General features: G+C 44.0%; 1 protein-coding gene across 4 annotated transcripts; it reads right to left on the bottom strand.

Moving 5' to 3' along the window:
- Positions 1-1373: 1373 nt before the first annotated feature.
- Positions 1374-25559, bottom strand: LOC106562415 (epithelial splicing regulatory protein 2). Of its 4 annotated transcripts, XM_082957848.1 has the most exons (17): positions 25360-25559; positions 25035-25187; positions 24415-24543; positions 17264-17377; positions 14061-14175; positions 13862-13963; positions 13440-13494; positions 12770-12880; positions 12479-12611; positions 12218-12260; positions 11331-11632; positions 10427-10657; positions 10043-10241; positions 8624-8828; positions 8036-8231; positions 4265-4364; positions 1374-3755 (listed from the first exon to the last, which is right to left on the bottom strand). In XM_082957848.1, the coding sequence occupies exons 2-16, from the start codon at positions 25164-25166 to the stop codon at positions 4275-4277; spliced, it is 2157 nt and encodes a 718-aa protein (XP_082813974.1). In that variant the 5' UTR covers positions 25167-25187; positions 25360-25559; the 3' UTR covers positions 1374-3755; positions 4265-4274. The 4 variants fall into 4 exon arrangements, with proteins under 4 accessions (XP_082813974.1, XP_082813973.1, XP_082813976.1 ...); XM_082957847.1 differs by having other exon boundaries at positions 25035-25532; XM_082957849.1 differs by lacking the exon at positions 1374-3755 and adding an exon at positions 6087-6108 and having other exon boundaries at positions 25035-25532.
- Positions 25560-27967: the final 2408 nt, after the last annotated feature.

Genomic DNA, 27967 nt, shown 5'->3' with positions numbered 1-27967 from the left:
GTACAGATCCTTGTGACATGGGTCCATGCATTATCATGCTGAAACATGAGATAATGGGGCGGATGAATGGCATGACAATGAGCCTCAGGATCTCATCACGGTGTCTCTGTGCATTGAAATTGCCATCAATAAAATGCAATGGTGTTCGTTGTCTGTAGCTTATGCCCATACCATAACCCCACTGTCACCCATGGGACACTCTGTTCACAACATTGACATCAGCATACCACATACCATCTGACCGGTACAGTTGAAACCGGGATTCATCTGTGAAGAGCACACTTCTCCAGCGTGCCAGTGGCCATCGATGGTGAGCATTTGCCCACTAAAGTTGGTTATGACACCGAACTGCAGTCAGGTCAAGACCCTGGTGAGGACGACGAGCACGCAGATGAGTTTCACTGAGACAGTTTATGCAGAAATTCTTCAGTTGTGCAAATCCAGTTTATCAGCTGTCCGGGTGGCTGGTCTAAGATGATCCCGTAGGTGGAGGTCCTGGGCTGGCTTGTTTACACATGATCTGCGGTTGTGAGTCCGGTTGGACGTACTACCAAATTCTCTAAAATTACATTGGTGGCTTATGTTAGAGAAATTAACATTCCTGCAGTCAGCAGTTCAATTGCGCGCTCCCTCAAAACTTGAGACATCAATGCCATTGTGTCGTGGACATTTTAGTCGCCTTTTCTCCCCAGTACAAGGTGCACCTGTGTAATGATCATGCTCTTTAATCAGCTTCCTGATCTGCCACACCTGTCAGGTGGATGGATTATCTTGGCAAAGGAGAAATGCTCACTAACGAGGATGTAAACATGTGCACAAAATTTGAGAAACAAAGCTTTTTGTGCATATGGAAAATGTTTGATCTTTTATTTCAGCTCATGAAACATGTTTATATTTTTGTTCAGTGTAAATAAATTGGTAGTGTGGGAGGAATGATGATGATCCTGAAGAGATCACCTTATCACTGATATGCAATAAATCACTATTACGCAGGGCCTCATTTCATTGGAGTCATCCATACCTACACTGGAATATAAATGTAGAATTTACTGGATCAGCCTTTCAAATAGCCTACTAATAGGGATTGCTAGAAGAACTTATTTATGAACGTGTATGTGCCATTAACAATCCGAGTCATTTTTTGCGCCACAAGTCGTCCAGTTCAATCCAGTGTAAAAATACATTTCATTGATGCATTATGCCATACATTCATAAATGCTTTTCACAGCAAAAAAAGTTAGTTGTCAATAAGCACACCATCCACCATGTCACAGACTACTGTATATTGGCCTCATCTAAAATGTCTGACTCCTTCGATAGAATTTAATTGATACAGTTCAGAACAAATTAAGGCAATTTAAACACTGGGGAAATAAAGTTATGTATTTATTCAAACAGTTATATACACATACAGTAGTTAAATTCATACAAGTCAAGTCTCAAACTTGCTTAAAAGAAACAAAACATGTTTTCCATCAGCCACCAGAGGTCAGCTAAGCCACAGAGGGGGCTGCTATTGCACTCTGGGTAATATAGGCACAGCGAAGATGAGAAACCAGACACGAGTGTTCTCAGCAGCCCAGTCACAGGAACAACTCATCCGGGGCGCATATATATATATACACACACACACACACACACTTTACACAGTTTGACGGTCCAAAAACAAGGGAAAATGGAAAGCACTCTACAGAAGACCGCAGTTTTCTATAAAATATAGTCTGGAAGAAAACAGATGGCACAGAGATCTACTCTCTTTAAAGGATAAAGGATATTGCTTAAAGATCATGCAGACCAACAGCCAACTCTTTTCACATTTAAATAAATCTACATCTTAGGAAGAGTTTTTTTGGATTAAACAAAGAATCAATATTTGTCATGCTAGTATACAACAGAACTAAATGAGACTTCAGCTACTTGAGCCTTAGCCTACTCTGATTGTAACAAAGAAAGAGTACTTGGACATATTATTCTAAATAGAATGGCATGCCATACAAATGCTTTCACAGCAGAAACAAACACTGTTACACAAGTAGCTGTCATTAAGCTCAGCATCCAGCATGTTACTGGCTCTCACTACTGTACATAGTGGCCTTGTCTTTTCTAGTTTTAGAAAAGGGAGTAGTGGAACGAGCGTCTGATTTCCCTTCTATCCAGTACAGTAGTAGTTTCAGTTACAGTCAGTCTATATGGCTCTTATTTATTATTACACTGTTCAGCCCAGCATTGGAAGGCACATCATTTACAACTAACATGCATACAGTACATACATCGTTTTTGCAGACATGCACACGGTAGGCTACATACAGTAGTGTTTTCAGACTGACAAACCAGACACAGGGGAATAGGGATTTTGTTTGAAGGTATGAACATCTTATATAGTGGGGCTGTAGTTGTCATTTAGCTAAAACAAGGGGAGAAGTGGTTTCATGCTTTAGGTGAGTGGTACATTTCATTGGCATCGTTGGTGGATGTTATGGAAGTATTCACACAAGGCACTTCGTGCCAGACACACAGGAACGAGGATGTGCATCATATATAAAATATGTGTACAACCTAGTGCTGTGGGGAGAGGTGTCTGTCGGTCTGTGTATGAATGTTGAGAGGGAGCTTGAGAAAGAGGCTAAGAGGGAGGAGAGTCGGCAGATTGTTTGTGGGGAGGTGTGTGTGTGTATCAGTAGTGGAGGGAGAGGAAGTGACGAGGAGGAGAGTCGGCAGATTGTTTGTGGGGAGGTGTGTGTGTGTATCAGTAGTGGAGGGAGAGGAAGTGACGAGGAGGAGAGTCGGCAGATTGTTTGTGGGGAGGTGTGTGTGTGTATCAGTAGTGGAGGGAGAGGAAGTGACGAGGAGGAGAGTCGGCAGATTGTTTGTGGGGAGGTGTGTGTGTGTGTATCAGTAGTGGAGGGAGAGGAAGTGACGAGGAGGAGAGTCGGCAGATTGTTTGTGGGGAGGTGTGTGTGTGTGTATCAGTAGTGGAGGGAGAGGAAGTGACGAGGAGGAGAGTCGGCAGATTGTTTGTGGGGAGGTGTGTGTGTGTGTATCAGTAGTGGAGGGAGAGGAAGTGACGAGGAGGAGAGTCGGCAGATTGTTTGTGGGGAGGTGTGTGTGTGTGTATCAGTAGTGGAGGGAGAGGAAGTGACGAGGAGGAGAGTCGGCAGATTGTGTGTGGGGAGGTGTGTGTGTGTGTATCAGTAGTGGAGGGAGAGGAAGTGACGAGGAGGAGAGTCGGCAGATTGTTTGTGGGGAGGTGTGTGTGTATCAGTAGTGGAGGGAGAGGAAGTGACGAGGAGGAGAGTCGGCAGATTGTGTGTGGGGAGGTGTGTGTGTGTGTATCAGTAGTGGAGGGAGAGGAAGTGACGAGGAGGAGAGTCGGCAGATTGTGTGTGGGGAGGTGTGTGTGTGTGTGTATCAGTAGTGGAGGGAGAGGAAGTGACGAGGAGGAGAGTCGGCAGATTGTGTGTGGGGAGGTGTGTGTGTGTGTGTGTGTGTGTGTATCAGTAGTGGAGGGAGAGGAAGTGACGAGGGAGAAAAGGAATCAGCAGTTGCGGTCCTCGACTCCTCCCTCCATGGTCGCTGTCAGCTGGTCGAGGTCAGTCGCAGCACACCAGCAGACGGACGGGGAGACCAGACAGGGGGTGGTTGGCGCGCTCGGACACGGCCCGCCTGGCTGACTCCTCGCTGGGGAAGGTGATCAGGGCCTCGCCGCTACGCTGGCCGCTGAAGTTGTACAACAGGAGGATGGCGTCCGGCTGGAGCTGGAGGCAACAAACCACAGGAGATGGAAGTGAGATGAAAAGATTTGCGGAGAGAGAGACACAGAGGGGATAGAAGCCACACCGCTCAGTCATTAGCACCATCCCAACACCAGGGGGCCACAATCTGGCAAAGGAGGGAGGAGATCCTGAACTGATCAACCCAGTAGAGTTGGATGAGTCACACGAGAAACCACAGGGCAATGCAATTCCTTGTACTGCATGCTTCCCTTTAGAAGAGCTACAGTCCAAAAGCAATCCTCTGATCAGTCTGTGGGAGCAGGTTAGCAATGTGTTAATCAACTCAGAAAGAACACCACTAGGTTAACACACTCAGGTTAAGGGCTAGATGGATGAGGAGAGGAAGGGAGAGAGTGAGGAAGAGGAAGGGAGAGAGCGAGGAGGAGAAACAGAAAGTTTCACTCTAGAGCACACTGTTGATTTGACGTTAGGCAGGTGGACAGACAGGCAGACGGGGGCCATGTGAGGTACAGGGTAGGCTGGTAACTTACCTTAGTCTCCCTACAGACAGAGCCACTCTTTGGGCTGGATCAGACTCCTGGTCTGTCCCTGACTCATCTGAACCATGCTGCTGTAGTCTTCAGGAGAGTACTACAGTGTAATGAGGGTCACAGTCAGACAGGGGGACTCAGTAGAGCATTATATACACACACACACACACCACATAAATACAATCACATGTAAATGTATACACACCACAAGTCCCCAACAACCCACCTATAAACTGTCATTGGAACATACATATGGTTGAAGTCGGAAGTTTACATACACCGTCGCCAAATACATTTCAACTCAGTTTCACAATTCCTGACATTTAATCCTAGTAAAAATGCCCTGTCTTAGGTCAGTTAGGATCACCACTTTATTTTAAGAATGTGAAATGTCAGAATAATAGGAGAGAGAATTATTTATTTCAGCTTGTGTTTCTTTCATCACATTCCCAGAGGGTCAGAAGTTTACATACACTCAATTAGTATTTGGTAGCATTGTCTTTAAATTAGGTCAAACATTTCAGGTAGCCTTCCACAATAAGTTGGGTGAATTTTGGCCCATTCCTCCTGACAGTGCTGGTGTTACTGAGTCAGGTTTGTAGGCCTCCTTGCTCGCACACACTTTTTTAAGTTCTGCCCACAAATGTTCTTGAGGTCAGGGCTTTTTGATGGCCACTCCAATACCTTGACTTTGTTGTCCTTAAGCCATTTTGCCACAACTTTGGAAGTATGCTTGGGGTCATTGTCCATTTGGAAGACCCATTTGCGACCAAGCTTTAACTTCCTGACTGATGTCTTGAGATGTTGCTTCAATATATCCACCTAATTTTCCTCCCTCATGATGCCATCTATTTTGTGAAGTGCACCAGTCCCTCCTGCAGCAAAGCACCCCCACAACATGATACTGCCACCCCTGTGCTTCACGGTTGGGATGGTGTTCTTCGGCTTGCAAGCATCCCCCTTTTTCCTCCAAACATAACGATGGTCATTATGGACAAACAGTTCTATTTTTCTTTCATCAGACCAGAGGACATTTCTCCAAAAAGTACAATCTTTGTCATCATTGACATCACTTAGCTTGGAAAATTCCAGAAAATGATGTCATGGCTTCTGATAGGCTGTTTAAAAGGCACAATCAACTTAGTGTATGTAAACTTCTGACCCATTGGAATTGTGATACAGTGAATTAATCTGTCTGTAAACAATGGTTCGAAAAATGACTTGTGTCATGCAAAGTAGATGTCCTAACCGACTTGCCAAAACTATAGTTTGTTAACAAGAAATTTGTGGAGTGGTTGAAAAACAAGTTTTAAATGACTCCAACCTAAGTGTATGTAAACTTGCGACTTCAACTGTACATGCATACACTACAAGTGTAATGTAAGACACCAATCCACCACTCTGAACAGTTTCTCACCCAAACTGAGTGCTCAGTCAGAGACAGCACAACACGTTTCTAACTGATCCAGAAACCAGGGGATAACCAGTCAGGATGAGATTACAGTGTTTAGCCAAGAGTCAGGACTGAACTCAGCAACACTCTCTCTTTAGCATATACACACACACGGTGTGTAGGACTGTAACGCCCTACAGTAACTGGTCAGGTGTTCTCACATGCTGGGAGCGTAGAGTTAGCCCCGAGGAAAACACACACACGACATTAAAAACCAGCAGAAACTTTTCTAAACAAACCTTTAAGAGCACAAAGAGACCCAAAACTTGAACCAAAACACCTCAGTCCCATCCCTGTATCCTCAGGCTAGAACACCTAATACACCTGCCCAACCAGCCCAGTCAGTCACAGTACTGTGAGAGTTCATACCTCCTCTGTAGACTCACTCCACCTACTCAGCCAGTCAGCCAATGAGGGAGAAGCAAGAAAAGGGGAGAGCACAAGTCCCTTATTGAATATGCTGCAGTGCTGAACCATGGTTTGTGTTGCAGTAAAGCATTCTGGTAGCTAATATATATATGAGCACACTGACTGTTCAATTCTGAATGATGGGTTTGCCTACAGGCTTGTAGTTCAACATAAAGCTGGTTTTGTCATGAGGTGGGGGAATTATACAAATATGCTATTAATGAATAAGAAGGATTTGGCAGTTTGTCCAGGTATTTCTTCATTTGTGTGTATTGTATTACTGCACTGTTGGAGCTAGAAACATAAGCATTTCACTGCACCCGTGATAACATCTGCAAATTGTGTACGCGACCAATAACATTTTATGTAACACAAGTCATACACTGTACAGACAGGAGAGTCCTACACGGGTCAGTTCTGGAGCCATACCCGCCCCAAACCAATTCAGAGGCCCATCTGACATCAGATTTTTCTCCTCAACCTGATCCACCTGCATAGAATTGCCTATAGCTGACAAAACCTTTACATTCAATATTGTTTAGATAATCAAATCGTTGAATTGAAACTTAAACAATTCCAAGAATCAAATATAGGCTGCAATAATACACTTATAGGCTATAGCCTACTCAAACTTTAACCAGCGCACCGGTTTAAACTTCATATGGTCTGCGTATGGTCCAAATGAATGAAAGCCTGAATTAACGTAATAATTAACTGAAAATAAACTGAATTGGCCCACCTTAAACAAATACCTGCTTGCAAGTTTTGCTGGCTGTGTAGCCACTCCATATACCGGGTTGTTATCCTTGTCAACAATGACTCGTGCAGCACCTGTTTCCACTATGGTGTATTTCATAACCGTTCTTTTTATTTCTCCGGTTAGGCCTACGTTAGCCATTTTCACATGAGCTAGGCTACCCAGGAAAAGTACACTTGGCAACATATTCACGTGGGGGGATAAAACACAAGTTTCAGCACCACACAATGAACAGTTAGTTCACTGATCCACTGCGTGCATGACTGGTAGCCTACATGTCTGCCTCAGCGCTCACAGAATGGAATTCGCAACAAAATAAGCTCCAGGGTTTGTAAAAAAAATATATTATCTTGATTTAAAATTGCTTCCGACCCGCAAAATAATTGTTCTGAACCGCGAGCCGACCCATGGGTTGAAATAAGTTTTTCATTGCACCCGTTAGCTGATTTATTTTGCAGGTCAACCGCTGGGAGCTGACCAGATGCAGGACTCTAACCGACAGCTCCTAAACCCTGTAAAACTAGCAGAACATCCTGCTTTGCTACCGTCAGTCACACAGGCACAAACATATACCCACATCAGACAGAAGATGTATTTTTACAGGTACCATACACAAGGCAATGTTTATATGAGCCCCTTTCAAACAGCCCCTTATATCCAACTCATTTGCAGGTATACTAACTGACCTGTATAAAAGGAGTAACTGGCAAATTGGGAGGGATGTTGTTAAACCATGGGGGCTATTTGCATTTCAAATTAGAGAGGTGTTAAAACAATGGAAGTGTTCATGAATTTACCTGAAAAAAAGCAGAGAACCAATCACACAGACCCAATACCTATATTTTGGTTACAGCATCTGAACATGCAGGAATCATGACTGGGTCTTAGGTGGCTTTTAATTTGCCATGTTTTACCCCCTATAAAAAAGCTGGCATGGTAAAATTGTGGGATCTTTGTATATCAAAGGGATAATACACAAAAAAAGAATGGCAAAGAAATCAACCAAGACACATTAAACTGCAATGGAGTTTGAGGAGCGGGACTGGGGAGACTGGAACTAAGGAGACTGGGGTAGAGGGAGGGAGGGACTGTTTAGGGGACTATGGAGGGAAAAGGAGAGGTTAGTAGTGGGGGTCATATTGGAGGTTCTGACCTGGAATCCCTGGAAGAAGCTGAGGATGTCTTTGACCCCGGCGTTGTAGGGCAGACCCTGCATCCTAACTAGAGCGCTGTGCTGGGGCATCATGGGAGAGGCAATGTGGCCTTGGGCATGGGGCTGCTGGGCTGCTAACGCTACTGACCCTGGAGGAGACGCAAAGTAGCTCATCGTGGAGGGAGAGACTGGGGGGCTAGAGCGAGAGAGAAACATTCATTTTTCTTTCTTTGGAAGCAAGTGTACATTATTCAGAAGATGTTCCAGTGTTAAAATCAATACCCAACATGGCACTTTGAACTGCATACATACATGAAACACACATGACAAAAGAGGATGTACAGTTAATATTGACAAAACACTAGAGGGAAATGGTTGTGTGTTTTGTACACTAACCTGGGGTAGTATGCAGTGTAGTTCACACTAACCTGGGGTAGTATGCAGTGTAGTTCACACTAACCTGGGGTAGTATGCAGTGTAGTTCACACTAACCTGGGGTAGTATGCAGTGTAGTTCACACTAACCTGGGGTAGTATGCAGTGTAGTTCACACTAACCTGGGGTAGTATGCAGTGTAGTTCACACTAACCTGGGGTAGTATGCAGTGTAGTTCATGTTCATGTTCATGTAGAGCTGTGCAGGGTGGTGCTGTGGGGGGTAGTAGGCCAGGGTGGGGTGGGGGCTGAGTGGGGGCTGGGGTGTTCTGGGGGTGGCCAGTAGGGGGGGCTGGTACAGAGCAGCCTCAGAGAGCATGGCAGGAGAAGGGAACGCAGCATAGGCTGGAGGAGCCAGACCTGGGGAGAGGACAGAGAGCGAAGTGCAGAATCTCAGATACAGTAACATACAACTACACAGGAACATTGGATCCTTATCATAACCTCAATATTATTACACCATCATGCCTAAGCCTGCATATCAAACATCACGCTGAACCATCACACAGCTCCCAGCAGCATACAACATCAAATGTATGTATAAAGGCCTTTTTACATAAGTAGCTGTCACTAAGTGCTTATACAGAAACCCAGCCTAAAACCCCAAAGAGCAAGGAATGCAGAAGCATGGTGGCTAGGAAATACTCTAGTTTTTCATATGATTGATAAGACTGTATACGTTAGTCACATAAAAGCCTCAATGTAGTATTCTACTCAGAAAGTTGCTCCAGTCTGTCCTTGGTGTTACCCTAACCCTACAACATAAACACAGTGAGGGACGGAGGGAGGTAGTGTATTTACACACACACAGGCAGTATGGGTCTGTTCCCACATTGCCACAAAACACAGTCAGACGACCTTGTGGGCTGAGGGTGGGTTTGCAGGTACACTCCCCAAACCAATCTGGCAACTCAAGTTACCTTGTTGGGCTGAAGGTGCCGAGTGACCTTGTGGGAATGAGCGTTCCCAGGTACACTCTGATACCAACCTGGCAACCCGAGTGAGTGGCTGCCATAACTCCAGGTCAAGCCAGTGAGATTACAGTTGTCAAACATGAGGTTGAATAAATGGGGAAAAAAGTCAACAGCAAACAGAAACAGCCATTTGAGCAACTGCTCTCAAAGTGTGGCCATCAGAATTCACAACAGCCAATAGCCATACCAAGAGTGTGCACTGCCTTCTAGTGATATGATAAGCAGGAATCGAATCTCTATAGCAACAGGGCACTAATAGAACAAAGTACACTGGGATAGATAGACACACCCACTTTAACCATGTGTATGCAAACAAACCCTTCAGAGTTAATGGGTGTGTTACATCCCCCTACATTATACAACTAATATGGAGGGCATTATTACTACAGCTAACCCTGCCTGTGTAATATGTTCCCTGAACAAACCATTAAAAAAGGCATAACCCTGACTGAAACATGTCCGTTTTAATAATAAACAAGCATTTCTGAAAGCTACTTCCACAGTCCTGTTGTCCTTACTACATATTCTCCTGTTTATGTGATATGTTCTGAAACATCAATGGGACACGCAGCGATTGAGCTAGGTCTATTATGGACTTACAGGGTAGTTTGCAGGGTGGAGGGGACAGGCCGCTGCGGTTGAGTGTTCCTCCCATCAGGACGAAGCTCATCTCCTCAGTAGAACACTGGAACACCTCCACATAGCGGTCCTTCATCATCTTCTTGTGGCACTTCTGGGCCACCATGAACGCCCTGTCAGCTGACCTCATCTGAATGAAGGCGTCACCTGAGGGACGACCCTGGAGAGGAGAAGGAGGTTAGAGATCCGACTGATGCTCTGATGGAAGGGTTAGGGTGGGAACTTTGGTCGCATCTCAATAGTGTAGAGCTGCTTCCGAATCCTCGGCTTGTACCCATCACTTCATCTACACTAAGTATTTAATATAAGACGGCTGAAAGTACCATGGCGTGTGTGTACCAGTACCTGTTGGTTGAGCACCATATGAACTCCATGTGGTTTAATATCAATAGTGTGTTCTCCCATGAACTCCAGTATATCCTCTATAGCAGAGGTGTAGGGTAGACCTCGCAGACGGACACAGTCCCGTGTGCTGCCAGTCGCCAGGTAGGGGGGCGTGGCCAAGACCGGCATGGGAACCATGGAAGAGGAGGGCAGCGTGGAGATCAGAGGGGTGGACATGTAACGGTTCAGGACCTAAGAGGACAGAGGTCAAAAGGTCAGACGACAAAGTCGGCACTGACTTCATTATATTGCTGTGTTTCTCTGTGTTGTTGAGTCATGTTGACGGTCATTTACAAGAGGCTTTGATCTAATAGTCAAACAAACTGGTGTCACGACACGAGCACCATCCTCCAGCCAACCGACTCATGGGGACCACATTCTATGCTGGGTCACATATAGTCCTTCAACTTTAGTCATGTCTTACACTGTAAAGACAAGTCATTGCACAACAAATTAAGAGAACTGGTTAAATATGGAGAAAGAGGTTCATCTCCAGTAGTCCTCCTTTCCAAAGAAATTATCTCAAGTGACAGGCAGTGCCTAGAACACTGTACCTGTTGGACCTCATCTGTACTTTAAAACGCTCTATGCATCTCTACCTCACAGTGACTGTCTACTATAATATAACTGTTGCACCTTGGCTGCAGTACAAGTGAATAGCTTGATGCATCTGATAGTAGGTTAAATAGTAAAGAAACCCCATCGAGTTCCTAGATGCCATTCCAGTTGCACCTCACCTGCAGTCCTTATGAACAGCTCTACATTCTACTACACTGTACCCGTTGGACCTCAGCAGTGCGTCTGAACAGCTCTACCTCAGTGACTGTCTACTACACCTAAAAACAGTGACTGTGCTGTGTTTTACCTGTTGGACCTCCGCTGCAGTGCTTCTGAACAGCTCAATGTATCTCTTGCCCAGGATCTGCTTGTGTTTCTTCAGGGCGTTCAGAGCGTACTCCTCACAGGAGAACAGGACGAAGGCGTCGCCTGTGGGCCGCCCGTCAGGGTACTTTACGAAGAGTAGGCCGTCGCTGGCGTCTGTCGCGGGGCTGTCGGCCCCCAGGAAGGTCAACACGTCCTGGGGAGAGGCGGTGAAGGGAAGACCCCTCATCCTGATGATCACCTGGTTCTCCTTGGACAGGAACTGGGCCACTTCGTTGGACGTGCCTACAGTCACACAGAGGGAGAGGAAACAGAGTTAACTATAAGTGAGAAGTAAGACCTTTAGCTAATTACTTGGTCCCTTTAACATGCAAATGATTGTTGCTTATTGCCACTAATAAATAAAATGATAAAATGCATTACATCACTTTAAAATACAAGAGTAGACATTAAAACAAGAGCAGTGAGTCAGAGTCTAGGGCACACAGTATCTGCTGAAAGTCCAATGTCTTGACAGATATTATATTATTGATCTCCAATCGTCTGGCTAGAGTCCAGACAGACACTAGTCTCCCCCCATGCACGCTCTCCTGTATCAGCTCTGCTCTTTGTCTATTCACACCCCCTTTGTATGGCGCTGAGCTGGGCCTTTCACTGGCCGCCGGGAGGATGAGGTGAGACACTGTCGGCCAGGGGTAAAGTTACCTTCCTCCAACTAGCCTCTGAGGGGTGAGGGTGAGGCTCACAAAGCACCTTTCATTCCCCCAGGATAAGCCAGAGAACCGGAGCGGTACAGGGCAGAGGAACAGGGAGAGTCCCTCTAGTCAAGGGAAGGGAGGGAAGGGGGGAAAAAAAAGTCTGAAATCTGACCTCCAGCGATCTTGAGGAATTCCTCTCCTGTGGCTTTGTATACCTGTGAGGATGAAAAGAGACTTTTAGCAACTCTAAATCAGCCTTTCATCTGACCAACGCAACATGCATTGTGCTACAGTTGGAAAGCATGACCGTTTTTTCCTCTAACAGTATTGGCTGTATAGCTGATGCTGTAACGGTATTGGATCCATAAGTGATGCAACAGCATTAGTATGGCTGTGTTAGATGTAGGGGCTGCTGTGTTATACGGATGCTGACCTCAATGTATCTGCTACCCATGTGGTGTTTGTGTCTCTCCAGGGCCAGGTCTCTGTGCTCCTGGTTGATGAACCGAACCAGGGCTTCGCCGTTCCTCCTGCCCTGGGCGTTCAGACAGAGGGCCACACCACCCCTAGAAATACACAGGGAGAGGTTGGAGGAAAGGTCAGAACAATTTGACCCTCTATGGAGACGAAGCTGCAGGTACAACTTCCTGTGGGTATTAGTCGCCAATTCTCAGTGGAACCGTGGCTTAATCACGACACACACAGTCATGTTTTAGTAACATACTTGGCGATGTTGAGGCCCTTGAAGAAGCGGGCGATGTCCTGGTCAGAGGATTGCCATGGCAACCCCCTGGCTCTGATCACTGTCTCACTGTCCACTGGTTCGGTCTTACTGCTGCAGGGGACAAACCAGGGGGGCACAGTCAACATGGGGAATGGTGTTTAACGGTTACACACTAAACTCAATGCTGCATGAGACAGAGAGAAAGTAATGTTCAGAAACTCTTGAAGACAATGTAAATGGACTTGAATAGTACTTCTATATTGTTAAAAACCAAAGTGTTTCAGTAAGTTGTCTTCGTCAGAGAGAGACATGGTAAAAACTGGGACTTATGCAGTTTAACCGTCTACTTCACAGTACTCTAACACGGAAACACACATGCTAGGGGTTGTCAGGGCAATGGGTATTGGACACCGTAGTGGGATTTGTGTGGTGCTATTGGATAGCCAGTTAAGTACTTAATGGCAAAGTTGGAGTGGTTTAATGACACGCTTGTGGTTTCCCTTGTTGCTGTAATCAATGCTGCGAGCCTGGCTCTGAACATGGGAGGGACGGTTGGTTAGGCTTCAACTACAGTAAAACACTAAACAACAGGTTTAGTATAGAGACGCGGCCACACAACCTCATGGTTGAGTGAGGTAACATGGAGTCGATGCACTGAGAATATACATACCATGCTCCCGATTCAAGCTTGTACTTCACAGCTTCAAAGCATGAGAATTTGTGGTCTGCAAGAGATTCAAACACTAATTTACAGTATGGATCAAACTTCTATCCACATTTACAATCAAAAGGACCATACTGATAAAAAATAACTTCACATTAGACTTGACATTGGATACACCAACAGAAGCCAATCGACTTCACTTATATTCAGATTGAACAATACAACAAATGTTTTTCAGTGTTGCTCCACGCTGCCAGGTTGTTTCATGCTCAACAGGTCTGGCCTGCCAGCCTGCAACTTCAGCAGCATTCCTGTTAGCCACCTAGCGTAAAGAGATTGACAGGGCTGTGGGGTGGCCAGGTGGGACTGGCACAGAGAGAGCGGGGGAAAATGCGACAGCAAAAGAGGAGAGAGATGTATAGACTTACTGTATGGCTCAGCCAGGATGTGCAGGCAGAGCTGGACCATACACCTCACCTCCTTCAGCCCCATCACCTGCTCTGACAGGGGAAGTTCTGGGATGCACACATCTACACACATGTAAGGATGTTTTATCAGTCATTTATATAAGTACTAGGAACATCAAAAGTGTTGACTGAAATTACATTTCATCTAACTCCAACTTACATTCTAGGATATAGGGCAGTGTTAGGTCCTGGACCTGTCCAGCATTGGGACAACATTTGTGAAACTCTTTCCTTACATCCACAAAGGAGTAGAAACACTCTGTCAGGACCAGGTTCTGAAACACAGACACACAACAGGTAGGTCAGTCATTAGTCCATTCAACATTCACTGAAGAGTAGCGTACTCTCTGTAGACAGACCTGATGAAAAGAAGGGATAATAGGAGTGATGCAATGAAGGAGGGAGCCAGGAATAGGTGGCACAAAGAGGTGAACAAAGAGGGGATGAGATAAAGCGGAAAAAAAAGAGGACATGACGCAATCTCCGGATGATTGTGTGGATAGCTAGCATTCCTGGGCAGAATATAACGTTACCGCTCAACACAAGCACAGGAGAAATACTACTAACTGTGACCCAGGAATTACAATTTACACATGTGGCTAAAGGGTAAAATGTAAAGAACATACACAAACAAATACCAAAGACTTATTATCTGGAATGAATTATAGCATTGTGCCTACTTCACCTAAACAAAGTCCAAGAGACTGATAAAAATAAAATAAATAAACACATATATACACACAAAAGTTTGGGGTCACTTAGAAATGTCTGTGTATTTGAAATAATTTCTTTTGTCCATTAAAATAACAAATTTATCAGAAATACAGTCTAGACATTAACGTTGTAAATGACTATTGTAGCTGGAAATGGCTGTTTCTCAAACTAGACACTAATGCACTTGTCCTCTTGCCCAGTTGTGCACCGGGGCCTCCCACTTTTTATATTCTGGTTAGAGCCAGTTTGTGCTATTCTGTCAAGGGAGTAGTACACAGCGTTGTACGAGATCTTCAGTATATTCTTTTTCTGAGAAAGGAAGGCTCTATGCGAGAAATTGCCAAGAAACTGATGAGTTTCAGAAGAAAGTTCTTCGTTTCTGGCCATTTGAGCCCGTCATCGAACCCACAAATGCTGATGCTCCAGATACTCAAGTCTAAAGGCAAGTTTTATTGCTTCTTTAATCAAGACAACAGTTTTCAGCAGTGCAAACAATTGCAAAAGGGTTTTCTAATGATCAAATTAGCTAACCCAAGTTTATAATTTTTAAAGGCTAACACAATGTGCCATTGGAACACAGGAGTGATGGTTGCTGATAATGGGCCTCTGTACGCCTAAGAAGATGTTCCTTTTTTTCCCCCATCAGCCGTTTCCAGCTACAATAGTCATTTACAACATAAAGAATGTCTACACTGCATTTCTGATCAATTTGATGTTTATAGACAATTCGACAACAACAAAAAAAGCCGCTTTTCTTTCAAAAGCAAGTAAATTTAAGATACCCCAAACTTTTGAACGGTAGTGTGTGTGTGTGTGTATGCATGTACAGTTGAAGTCAGAAGTTTACATACACCTTAGCCAAATACATTTAAACTCAGTTTTTCACAATTCCTGATATTTAATTCTGGTAAAAATTCCATCTTAGGTCAGTTAGGATCACCACTTTATTTTAAGAATGTGAAATGTCAGAATAATAGGAGAGAGAATGATTTATTTCAGCTTTTATTTCTTTCATCACATTCCCAGTGGGTCAGAAGTTTACATACACTCAATTAGTATTTGGTAGCATTGTCTTTAAATTATTTAACTTGGGTAAAACATTTTGAGTAGCCTTCCACAACCTTCCCACAATAAGTTGGGTGAATTTTGGCCCATTCCTCCTGACAGAGCTGGTGTAACTGAGTCAGGTTTGTAGGCCTCCTTGCTCGCACACGCTTTTTCAATTCTGCCCACAGATTTGCTATAGGATTGAGGTCAGGGCTTTGTGATGGCCACTCCAATACCTTGACTTTGTTATCCTTAAGCCATTTTGCCAACTTTGGTCATTGTCCATTTGGAAAACCCATTTACGACCAAGCTTGAACTTCCAGACTGATGTCTTGAGATGCTGCTTCAATATATCCACATAATTGTCCTTCCTCATGATGGCATCTATTTTGTGAAGTGTACCAGTCCCTTCTGCAGCAAAGTACCCCCACAACATGATGCTGCCACCCCCGTGCTCCACGGTTGGGATGGTGTTCTTCGGCTTGCAAGCTTCCTCCAAACATAACAATGGTTATTATGGACAAACAGTTCTATTTTTCTTTCATCATTGCGCAGGATATTTCTCCAAATAGAACGATCTTTGTCCCATGTGCAGTTGCAAACTGTAGTCTGGCTGTTTTACGGTGGTTTTGGAGCAGTGGCTTCTTCCTTGCTGAGCAGCCTTTCAGGTTATGTCGATATAGGACTCGTTTAACTGTGGATATAGATACTTTTGTACCCGTTTCCTCCAGCATCTTCACAAGGTCCTTTGCTGTTGTTCTGGGATTGATTTGCACATTTCGCACCAAAGTACGTTCATCTCTAGGAGACAGAACGCGTCTCCTTCCTGAGCGGTATGACGGCTACGTGGTCCCATGATGTTTATACTTGCGTACTATTGTTTGTACAGATGAATGTTTAGTGGCTGTTCCACTGGATATCATAAGGTGAATGCACCAATTTGTAAGTCGCTCTGGATAAGAGCGTCTACTAAATGACTTAAATGTAATGTGGTACCTTCAGGCATTTGGAAATTGCTCCCAAGGATGAACCAGACTTGTGAAGGTCTAAAATGTATTTTTCTGACATCTTGGCTGATGTCTTTTGATTTTCCCATGATGTCAAGCAAAGAGGCACTACGTTTGAAGGTAGGCCTTGAAATACATCCACAGGTACACCACCAGTTGACTCAAATGATGTCAATTAGCCCATCAGAACCTTCTAAAGCCATGACATAATTTTCTGAAATTTTCCAAGATGTTTAAAGGCACAGTCAACTTAGTATATGTTAACTTCTGACCCACTGGAATTGTGATACAGTGAATTACAAGTGAAATAATCTGTCTGTAAACAATTGTTGTAAAAATGACTTGTGTCATGCATAAAAGTAGATGTCCTAACCGACTTGCCAAAACTATAGTTTGTTATCAAGAAATGTGTGGAGTGGTTGAAAAACGAGTTTTAATGACTTCAACCTTAGTGTATGTAAACTTCCGACTTCAACTGTATATGTGGTGGAAATTCCCCTAACGAGGTCAGTAAAATAAGGGCAATTATATTTTCTATCAAAATTGCTACATTTTCCCTAAATTGTAGGTTACAAGATCAAGGGCCACTCAATACCTTCCTGGAGGCCTCAGGGTGAAGGGCCTGTCGTATGATGAGGGGCCCGTCGACACACAGTGTGTAGGAGCTTCTGCCCAGAGCCTTCAACTCCGCTGAGACTGACTGCTGGAACTGTAGGGAGAGAATGAAGAAAGATACAAGAGGAGAGTTATTGTGAGAACATACAATGAGTCACACACACACACAACAAAACCAACAAAGTAAAGTCATACTTTTAGTTATCAGCCAAGTAGCTCCGTATGGTCTTTTAAAGATTCAGTGTAAACCACTTGTGCCCAGCAGACAAACATGGGGGTGCCAATGTCACCTCTGAAAAACCACAGAGTAACACAGTACTGATTAATTATGCTCTGCTGCAGCAAACTACAAAGGTTTTTATGCTTGGTTTGTTTTAAAATAATAGTGCTCAGGGTGTTCTATCCCATAAGAATTAGCACAGTGCTTCTAACCTTTAACACTTTAAATAGGCCAAGTCTTTAAATAAGCCTACTGGTACGAACAAGTTCCCTGAACAGGTAGGTTTGTGTTTTCTGGGGGAAGAACAGGTAGGGAGGCATCCTGAGATTGACAGATGTGAATAGTTTTTTTTCAGGTGTTTTCATAGCAAGGAAGCAGACAAGAGGGATTGCGGTGCTAATCAGCACCTGGAACAAGGAGGATTTCACTTAGCAGTTAGACCAACAGTCACAACCAGACAGGAAAGGTGAAAACAACCAACCCCAGCCAGAGAAACCAGCCGCTGCTTCGCTTCCTATAAAACAATGTTCGCCAATCACTAGCCCCTATAAACACTTACCAAGCCCCACAGCAGGGACTCCCAAATAGGTCTGTGTTTAGTAATAATCATTGCATTTAATGTGGCCCATTACTAGTGTTGTGTAAACTTTACTGGTGTCTTAACAGTCAGACATAACATCGCACCATCACCTCAACCAACAAATTGACCTCTCCAATTTGCCAGTTAGTGCTGACAATTGTATTTCTAGCTAGGCTGGCTTCCTTCTTTGAGGATATAGTTTTGGTATCCTGTCTATTGGGGGAGAGTGGGGTAAGTTGAGCCACCCTTGTTTCTAGGAAACCATACACAAAATGTATCATCTGATCAAATATTGAGGAAGAGGTCATTTTATTGAGTCTGAAGGAAGAAACCACATGGAAAAAGTGGTAAGCAAGTTAGGTCCAAAAAATATATTTTCACCAAGTCAAATTAATGTATTGTGTTAAGAGGTTTCATTATGCTTGTGTCTAAACCACAGTAGGTCATTTTAAGATTGTTCTATACATCAGTTGGGGTCTCTACAAGCTTCAATATGAGGTCCTAAACCCAGCACGGAAGCCTCTATAACAAATTTGGTTGAGTGTGGTGTACCGCAAGGCAGCTGGCTTAGGCCATTATTGTTTTCACTAATGATATTCCAGTGACCTTTAATAAAGCATGTGTGTCTATGTACGCTGACAACGCAACAGAATATACGTCGGCTGCGACAGTAAAATAAATAACTGACACCCTTAACAGAGAGCTCCAGTCTATGAGCTCAAGTGTTTGTTAGGTGTTAAGCCTGTGTTAAAAGACAAAAAAGCTATTTTGATTGTGTTGAGGAAATAAAGATGGGCATGGTTTTAAAAAAAGGTAGTGGTAATACCTCATTCAGTTCAAAAATGTGTAGGTGGCTTAACATACCCTGTTCCGTGGCTCAATTTAAGTTATGCCAAGAAACCACTTTTTGGACAAGTTGTGTTCTCAAAACAGTTATGAATTCTGATACACAACATCCTGAAATATATGTAGATATCTTTGTTAGAAAGAAAACTAGATTTCCCTTGACGGACTGATACTGAAAGTAAAAAAATGGCTCAATTTAGCCCACATCAAATAGGCAACACTTCTCGAATACTCTTTCCATTTCTAATAAACTATTCACCAATTTGTGGTTTGTTTAGCTACTACTTATCACGTTATCTGTCCAGAAGATCTAATGGTCTTTAGTGACGCACATGCGCACATACGACCTCCAGCCTCCAGACATTAAGAGTGTGTGTTGGTGCATGTTAGAGCATTCTTCACAGAGAGCCAGGAGATATATACATGACCTCTCAACAGCTGGCGACTCAACTGCCCGAGAGAGGAGCCATGGGTGCTGTTCAGTAGGGCACACCATAGGAAAATGATTTGCAACGGAAAGCTTAAATCTGTGTCCCCATTGGTCAAGTTCAAACGGTACCTCCCAAATTCAAAATGTCTTCGCCCTACTGAACATGACCCCCCCGCCAGGCTCTCACTAATCTACACAAGGAGATTTATTTAACTAGGCAAGTCAGTTCAGAACAAATTATTTTTTTTACAATGGCGGCCTACCCCGGCCAAACCCGGACGACGCTGGGTCAATTATGCGCCGCCCTATGGGACTGCCAATCATGGCCGAATGTGATACAGCCTGGATTCGAACCAGGGACTGTAGTGACACCACTTTCACTGTGATGCAGTGCCTTAGACCGCTGCGCCACCCGGGAGTTCAACTTGAGGGAAATAATTATGTTAATGAGGGGCTCTTATTTCAACTCACTTGCCGTTACCCACAAACACCATCACACTGGATAAAACACTAGGCCCCCTATACCATCATATGCATTGTATTGAGACTACAAAAGAGTTTTGTTGAACCCTTCATTGCATCTATTGTCTACAGCTATCCTGAATCTATCACACCCTAAAAGGGATGAGATGTTTGAGTTCTCGTGGTGACCGGGACCAGGATGCTGGGTTATTGTTGGACAGGTCTGTCTTGCCACGTGGAGCTGTGGGATACCATGCCACCTCAGGGCCTGGTACACTACATTTCCCCATGCTGTGATAACATCTGGGTTAGGGAAGGACTGATACACACAGGAAGCTCATTGGCTATGATGGGCCGGTCAGACACAGTGAGGGGAAAAAAGTATTTGATCCCCTGCTGATTTTGTACATTTGCCCACTGACAAAGAAATGATCAGTCTATAATTTTAATGGTAGGTTTATTTGAACAGTGAGAGACAGAATAACAACAACAAATCCAGAAAAACACATGTCAAAAACATAAATTGATTTGCATTTTAATGAGGGAAATAAGTATTTGACCCCCTCTCAATCAGAAAGATTTCTGGCTCCCAGGTGTCTTTTATACAGGTAACGAGCTGAGATTAGGAGCACACTCTTAAAGGGAGTGCTCCTAATCTCAGTTTGTTACCTGTATAAAAGACACCTGTCCACAGAAGCAATCAATCAATCAGATTCCAAACTCTCCACCATGGCCAAGACCAAAGAGCTCTCCAAGGATGTCAGGGACAAGATTGTAGACCTACACAAGGCTGGAATGGGCTACAAGACTATCGCCAAGCAGCTTGGTGAGAAGGTGACAACAGTTGGTGCGTACAAAATCAGCAGGGGATCAAATACTTTTTCCCCCTCACTGTAGGCCCCTAAGACTACTGACTGGCTTTCTCTGAAAAGACTGGCTGCCAAGGATCCAGAGGTCAATGAGTCACCATCTGGGAGCCATGACAGATGATACACAGTGTATGTCATAGGGGTATCAACAGACACTGTAATGTATCTTGTAACATCTATGGTATAGAACCCAGTCATTTAAGTAGTCCCATAGATAATAGGACAAATATTAGTCAAGGAAAGTCTTGACCGACACAGTTGAGTATGTGACAAAGAGAGGAACAAAACAGACCAAACAAGTTGTGGCGCTGTGGAATTCAAAATTATTGCTCTGTTTCGGTGGGTAGAGCAGCATTCTCAGAAGCCATCGGATATTAAACATTCTTCTGTCACCTCAGACAGACATGCAAATATCTATCACATTTGTTTTGTTACCAAGAACCCTCTCCACACACACACACACGTACAAGCAGGAACAGACCAGGATGTGAAGGTAGTTGTGTTCAGACTAATGCATGGTGGGTGAGGTGTGGTGTTTGTTAGCTCATGGCTGTTTTCACATCTATGCAGCCTCACCTTGTACAACCAGCAGGATTAGGAATAGAAACAAATGGTTTCAAGGAACTAAGCGACACACCCTTTACTCTATCCTCTCTGCCAAACCAGCATACTATTAGAGCAAACATGTCCAACAGGACAGGCATAACAAAGGAAACAGGTATTGATAAATATGCCAACACTAGCAGCAAGGCTGCCAGAATATGAAATGTCAACATGCAACAAATGAGAACGTGCATAGACGGTCACTGTAATATACCTGACCTAGCCAGCCAAACCATTCATTGATTACCATTGGTTTCATTTTCCCCATTGGGAGGGTGGGTGGTTCTCTGCTGCACTGTGCCATGGGTGAGTATGAGGTAGGAGTTTACCCTTAAACCTGGCCCCATCTGTGTTTGCTCTGTGGTATAAGCTATAGCTGGTGTGTTTGCATGGTGTTGAGGCTGGACCCATGGAGAGGAGTAGAGCAGGGGTGGTGATGAGGCTCACTATAAGGGAGTAGAGAGTACCAGGCAGTACTCATGGCTAGGCCTGTTACAGTCACACCACTGTCCCAAACTTTAGTCACTTTATGACTGGACTGTGGAGATTAGATGTTTGCAATCCTGGCTCTGTACAGGATCCTCTGGCTTGTTCTCTACAAGGTACAATGATGTTGGAGAGCGGGAAGGGAGAAGACAGAGGGAGTGTTTTATTGCTGCTGGCACTTTATCTTTCATTATCTGCTTCTGCTGTGCACCTGCCCCAGTGCCTTCACAACCTGGAACAGGGTAACGCTGCCCCACCTATGAGAGAGACTTAGCAGCACAGAGAGCTGAACACACTTTGCTCCAGGGTCCCTGGCACAGAGCAAGTCAGAGCCTGTGTACTATCACGGCACTGATCTGAGGCTCTTCACACTCAATACTGGCCCTAATAAGCAAGGGCCTAGGACTGACTGGGGTTCAATAAGTCCAAACCACAAATGTCTTCAAGACAAACCCATTGATCTGAGAACAGTTAGAGAAACTACAACAGGATTCTGACTTTTTATAAACTCAATCTTAGGGAGAGAAACTGGTTGATATGCTGATTGGAAGGCAGGCTACAAGCCCACAAGGAACAGTAGGTATTTTAAGTCCCCCCCCCCCCCCCCCCCAAATGGAAAGGGTGCAGCCCAGTTCTAATCTCCATCTCCATTTTTCTCAGACTGAATAAATCTTTCACCAAAGAAAACAAATCTGCGTCCTTGGCTTGGCTACTCTGGCCTTATGACATTGACAGGTCCACTGAGATATGGTCTCTGCTAGGTTAGTTAGCTATTCCTACCTACAACCCCAAAGGCAGTCTCTCCTATGACTCACATTAGCTGAATGTAGCTTTATCTCCATTCCTCCACTGACTGCCTGGCTTAAATCAATAGAGACAAATAAACTAAACCTGACCAATGGCAAGAGAAAGTGACCTAGCAGCCAGAGGTAAGCCAGTAAAAAATGGATTGTTCTAGTTAATCTTTAAAGGGTCCACAGACTCACAAAACAAATGAATTGGGATGGCTTGCTGGTATAGAAACTCAAACTACAGATGACTTCAGCAATCAGAAATCAGCAGTGAGAGAGCATCCTGCGGTACGGATCTACTCTAATTCTATATTGTGTCACAACAGTAAGAGCACTGTCAACCTCAGGGGCCTTATTGCAAAACGTTGTTGTTGAGGAAGGACTGGTCACTTCAACAAAGCTGCTTGTTGCATGGGAGAGGACCACAGCACTGAGTCAGACAGCGTCTCTAATCATAACCCTAAAATCACACGTAGAGCCTGGTAATATGGGGTTTTCAATGATTGAAATACTGCTGGGGGTGGGATTTGGTATAACTACCTACCTACAGAGTGCATACAAATACTCTCAACACTGCAGGCAGACAGAGCAGTTGAGAAACACGTTTGGCAACATAAGCCCTTCTTTTGTCAGGGGAGGTGGAACCTGAAAACACTTTTACATCCTGATCATCATAAACAGGAACAGACTGCCTTATCTCACAACTACCTGGCCTGAGAAAACAGGTGCTGGGCTATGGCCACTTTCTCTCTCTCTCCGTCCTCTCTACCCAATTACCTGGCCTGAGAAAACAGGTGCTGGGCTATGGCCACTTTCTCTCTCTCTCCGTCCTCTCTACCCAACTACCTGGCCTGAGAAAACAGGTGCTGGGCTATGGCCACTTTCTCTCTCTCCGTCCTCTCTACCCAACTACCTGGCCTGAGGAAACAGGTGCTGGGCTATGGCCACTTTCTCTCTCTCTCCGTCCTCTCTACCCAACTACCTGGCCTGAGAAAACAGGTGCTGGGCTATGGCCACTTTCTCTCTCTCCGTCCTCTCTACCCAACTACCTGGCCTGAGAAAACAGGTGCTGGGCTATGGCCACTTTCTCTCTCTCCGTCCTCTCTACCCAACTACCTGGCCTGAGAAAACAGGTGCTGGGCTATGGCCACTTTTCTCTCTCTCCGTCCTCTCTACCCAGGACGGGTATTTCTTTGCATTCCCAGCTAAACATTCAGTCTTCCAGATGTCAGCAGCTTGCATCAGTCTGGGACAAGACTAGACCTGCTTGCCTCCCCGTCCCTCCCTCAACCCCACGGCAGTCGCTGCTTAGCCAAGCAAGCCTACTCAAACCAGCAACTACACTGAGCCGGTCCCAAATGGCACCCTATTCTCATAGGGCTCTGGTCAAAAGTAGTGCACTATAGGGAATAGGGTACATTTTGGATGCAACTACTCACGGCCTGTCAAAGAGTTTAATAGGCCTAACAGCAGCCAAACCAAGTGGAAGAATTTATAAAGGTCAGATACCTTTCAGGGGTTTCCATTTGTTGAAAAAACAAATCGACACACCTTGACATTTACCTAAAGCTTCATCCTGTTATCTCCCTCCAGGTGGATTGCGACAAAGACCATTTGAATGCTGTCAGTCTTATCATGCATGGTTGTTTTTGCCAGTTAAAGTTTCAGCTATTATCATATTAGAGATTAAATGCTTTGTTCAGCATCTTAAGCTTTTCTTTGGAGTCAGTTTTAAAATATTTAAGTCTGGGAATGCAGGAAAGCAAAGGACAAGACTCCAGATGAGTTTTAAAATGTTTTAGGGCCTGAACAGGAATCTTCACCAGTAGCCTAATCAGTCTCACCTGTTGCAGAACTTTGTCCAGAGGTTCAGCCTTGTAGAGTTCGTCCACAGACAGCCCAGTCTCCTCTTTACTCTGGTCTGTCAACTCCAAAGAGTCGGGCTTCACAAGACGTCTCTGAAGTTTCCCAACCTGTGAACGGAATCGGTGTTTCACCACGGCATGTGCCACCCATTTTAGTTATAAAGTACAGAGTACAGCTTGGTGAAAACGCAACTAATTTCCCAAGTCAGCACTAAACGTGACAGGCCAATTTTATGAACTCAAACCATCAAACAAGCAGTTAATTGTCAAACAAAGCAGTTAATTGTCAACACACAGTTGCCAATGTCAAGGCGTTGACATATAACTAAAAGGTATGCTTTCTTTCAACCTATATTTAAAGCATTTCACTGAAGTTAAAACTGACAGGTGTAGGTTACACACCCATGAGCATATCGGTTGGATTAGTTGAGGCCCATGCGCACTTTTATTTTAAAACTGTGACCCACAAATAATTACAGAACGCGTACCTTTGTTGATTAATATGTCAGCTGTCAAGTTAAAACATGAATCCACTACTTAGACACAAAAACACTAAAAAGTCCAGAAGAAACCTTTACAACGGGTGAGAAAGTCCGTACCTTTTTCTCATGTAGATCCACAATTTGCCACACCAAGAGAATTATTTCCCTCTCATCCGAACCCAGTTTACCCCCATTTGCACCAGCTGTTGCCCCAAAGAACACCACCAGAGTATCACTGTGCGAAGCCATCAGGGACCACAAGGGTAAAAACTACAATTAAAAGCAAAGATGAAATAAAAATAACACGAGGGTCCACCTTTTTCCAGTGATAAGAGAAGCAAACAAAAGGTCTGGAAATTCAATTGAAGTCAAGTAAACGAATAGGGGGAAAGAAAGATTATTTTCAAGAGGACACGAAGGAGATTTCGACCAAAGACTCTACCTGATCAAGTACTTGAGCGTGTTCTATCCAGAGATACTGGTTTAACTGGTAAAGAAAATTGGGAAAAAAATCCCTGTTGTCTTTCACACGAACTCCATGACAAGCCCAGAATTGTTTTTTCTGCCTCGCTATTTTTTCTGAGTTACCTGTGTAAGATCCAGCCGCTTACTTTCAGTCAAGCTCCCAGGGGAGTTGGCCTATTGGCCGCATGGCAAAGGTGAGGGCGGGATATAGCGCACCAATACCTATGTAACCTAACCTGATTGGTTTAGCATGTTTGGCGGAAGTAGTAACAAATAAGAATCCGGCTATTCACACACCTTTGAAGTAGCATAGCGCTTAACGCCTCGATCACACCGACAGTGTCCTTGCGATTTGGCACACCAGAAGTAAGGCTACATTCAAATCAAAATCAAACGTTATTTGTCACATGCTTGGCAAACAACAGCTGTAGACTAACAGTGAAATGCTTACTTATGCTCCCTTCCCAACAATGTAGAGAAAAACAGAAACATAATAACAGGAGGAATACATAAACAATGAGTAATGAATGATAACTTGTCTATATACATGTGGTACCCGTTTCGCGTCGATGTGCAGGGGCACGAGGTAATTGAGATAGATATGTGCTTATAGGTAGGGATAAAGTGACTAGAAAAATATAATAAACAATAGCAGCAGCATATGTGATGAGTCAAATTCAGTCTCTCAAAGGGATGCAGATAGTCTGGGTAGTTATTTGGGTAACTATTTACCAGTCTTATGGTGTTCGGGTAGAAGCTGTTCAGGGTCCTGTTGGTTCCAGACTTGGTGCATCAGTACCACTTGCAGTAGGGTAGATGAGAGAACACTGTGTTTACCTTGCAGCATTGCTTTGCACAGGCAGTTGCAATGCATTCTGTGTTCTGTGTGGTGCATAGGTTGGATATATCCACGGTATGCATCAGATTGTATGTGTAGACTTAACAGAAATAGTAGCAAAATGGCAATGTTTGACTGCAGAATTTATTACCCAGCATTGATGCAATGATGGCGTTGGTCCATGTTTTTAAAATAATATAGGAATTTTAGCTTCTCTTGTGCCAAGTTTGAAAGTGAAACTCTGTTGCACCACCTAATACAGAAAATACATGTATGTCCCTGGCTGGAAATGACTAACCATCGCCAGGTTTGTCAAGCTCCTATTTATTTGCTACAGAATCAAATAACATTGTATTTGTCACGTGCACTGAAAACAACAGGTGTAGACTTTACTGTGAAATCCTTACTTATGAGCCATTTCCCAACAATGCAGAGTTAAAAAGTAAGACACATTTGCATTTGTTTTTTAAAGGAAATAGTAACAAGATAAAATAGCAATAATGAGACTGAATACAAGGAGTACCGGTACCGAGTCAATGTGCAGGGGTACAAGGTAGTTGAGGTAGTATGTACAGTTGAAGTCAGAAGTTTACATACACCTTAGCCAAATACATTTAAACTCAGTTTTTCACAATTCCTGACATTTAATCCTAGTAAAAATTCCATTTTAGGTCAGTTAGGATCACCACTTTATTTTAAGAATGTGAAATGTCAGAATAATAGTAGAGAGAATGATTTATTTAAGCTTTTATTTCTTTCATCACATTCCCAGTGGGTCAGACGTTTACATACACTCAATTAGTATTTGGTAGCATTGCCTTTAAATTGTTTTAACTTGGGTCAAACTTTTCAGGTAGCCTTCCACAAGCTTCCCACAATAAGTTGGGTGAATTTTGGCCCATTCCTCCTGACAGAGCTGGTGTAACTGAGTCAGGTTTGTAAGCCTCCTTGCTCACACACACTTTTTAAGTTCTGCCCACAAATTTTCTATGGGATTGAGGTCAGGACCTTGTGATGGCCACTCCAATACCTTGACTTTGTTGTCCTTAAGCCATTTTGCCAACTTTGGAAGTATGCTTGGGGTCATTGTCCATTTGGAAGACCCATTTGCGACCAAGCTTTAACTTCCTGACTGATGTCTTGAGATGTTGCTTCAATATATCTACATAATTTTCCTTCCACATGATGCCATCTATTTTGTGAAGTGCACCAGTCCCTTCTGCAGCAAAGCACCCCCACAACATGATGCTGCCACCGCAGTGCTTCACGGTTGGGATGGTGTTCTTCAGCTTGCAAGCCTCCCCCTTTTTCTTCCAAACATAACCATGGTCATTATGGCCAAACAGTTCTATTTTTGTTTCATCAGACCAGAGGGCATTTCTCCAAAATACGATCTTTGTCCCCATGTGCAGTTGCAAACCGTAGTCTGGCTTTTTTTATGGTGGTTTTGGAGCAGTGGCTTCTTCCTTGATGAGCGGCCTTTCAGGTTATGTTGATATAGGACTCGTTTTACTGTGGATATATATACTTTTGTACCTGTTTCCTCCAGCATCTTCACAAGGTCCTTTGCTGTTGTTCTGGGATTGATTTGCACTTTTCGCACCAAAGTACGTTCATTTCTCCTTCCTGAGCGGTATGATGGCTGCGTGGTCCCATGGTGTTTATACTTGCGTACTATTGTTTGTACAGATGAATATGGTACCTTCAGGCGTTTGGAAATTGTTCCCAAGGATGAACCAGACTTGTG

Source organism: Salmo salar, chromosome 11, assembly GCF_965601325.2.
Source record: "Salmo salar chromosome 11, fSalSal1, whole genome shotgun sequence".
Taxonomy (NCBI): Eukaryota; Metazoa; Chordata; class Actinopteri; order Salmoniformes; family Salmonidae; genus Salmo; species Salmo salar.
Note: the sequence above shows the minus strand (reverse complement) of the source record. Positions and strands in the feature narration are given on the sequence as shown.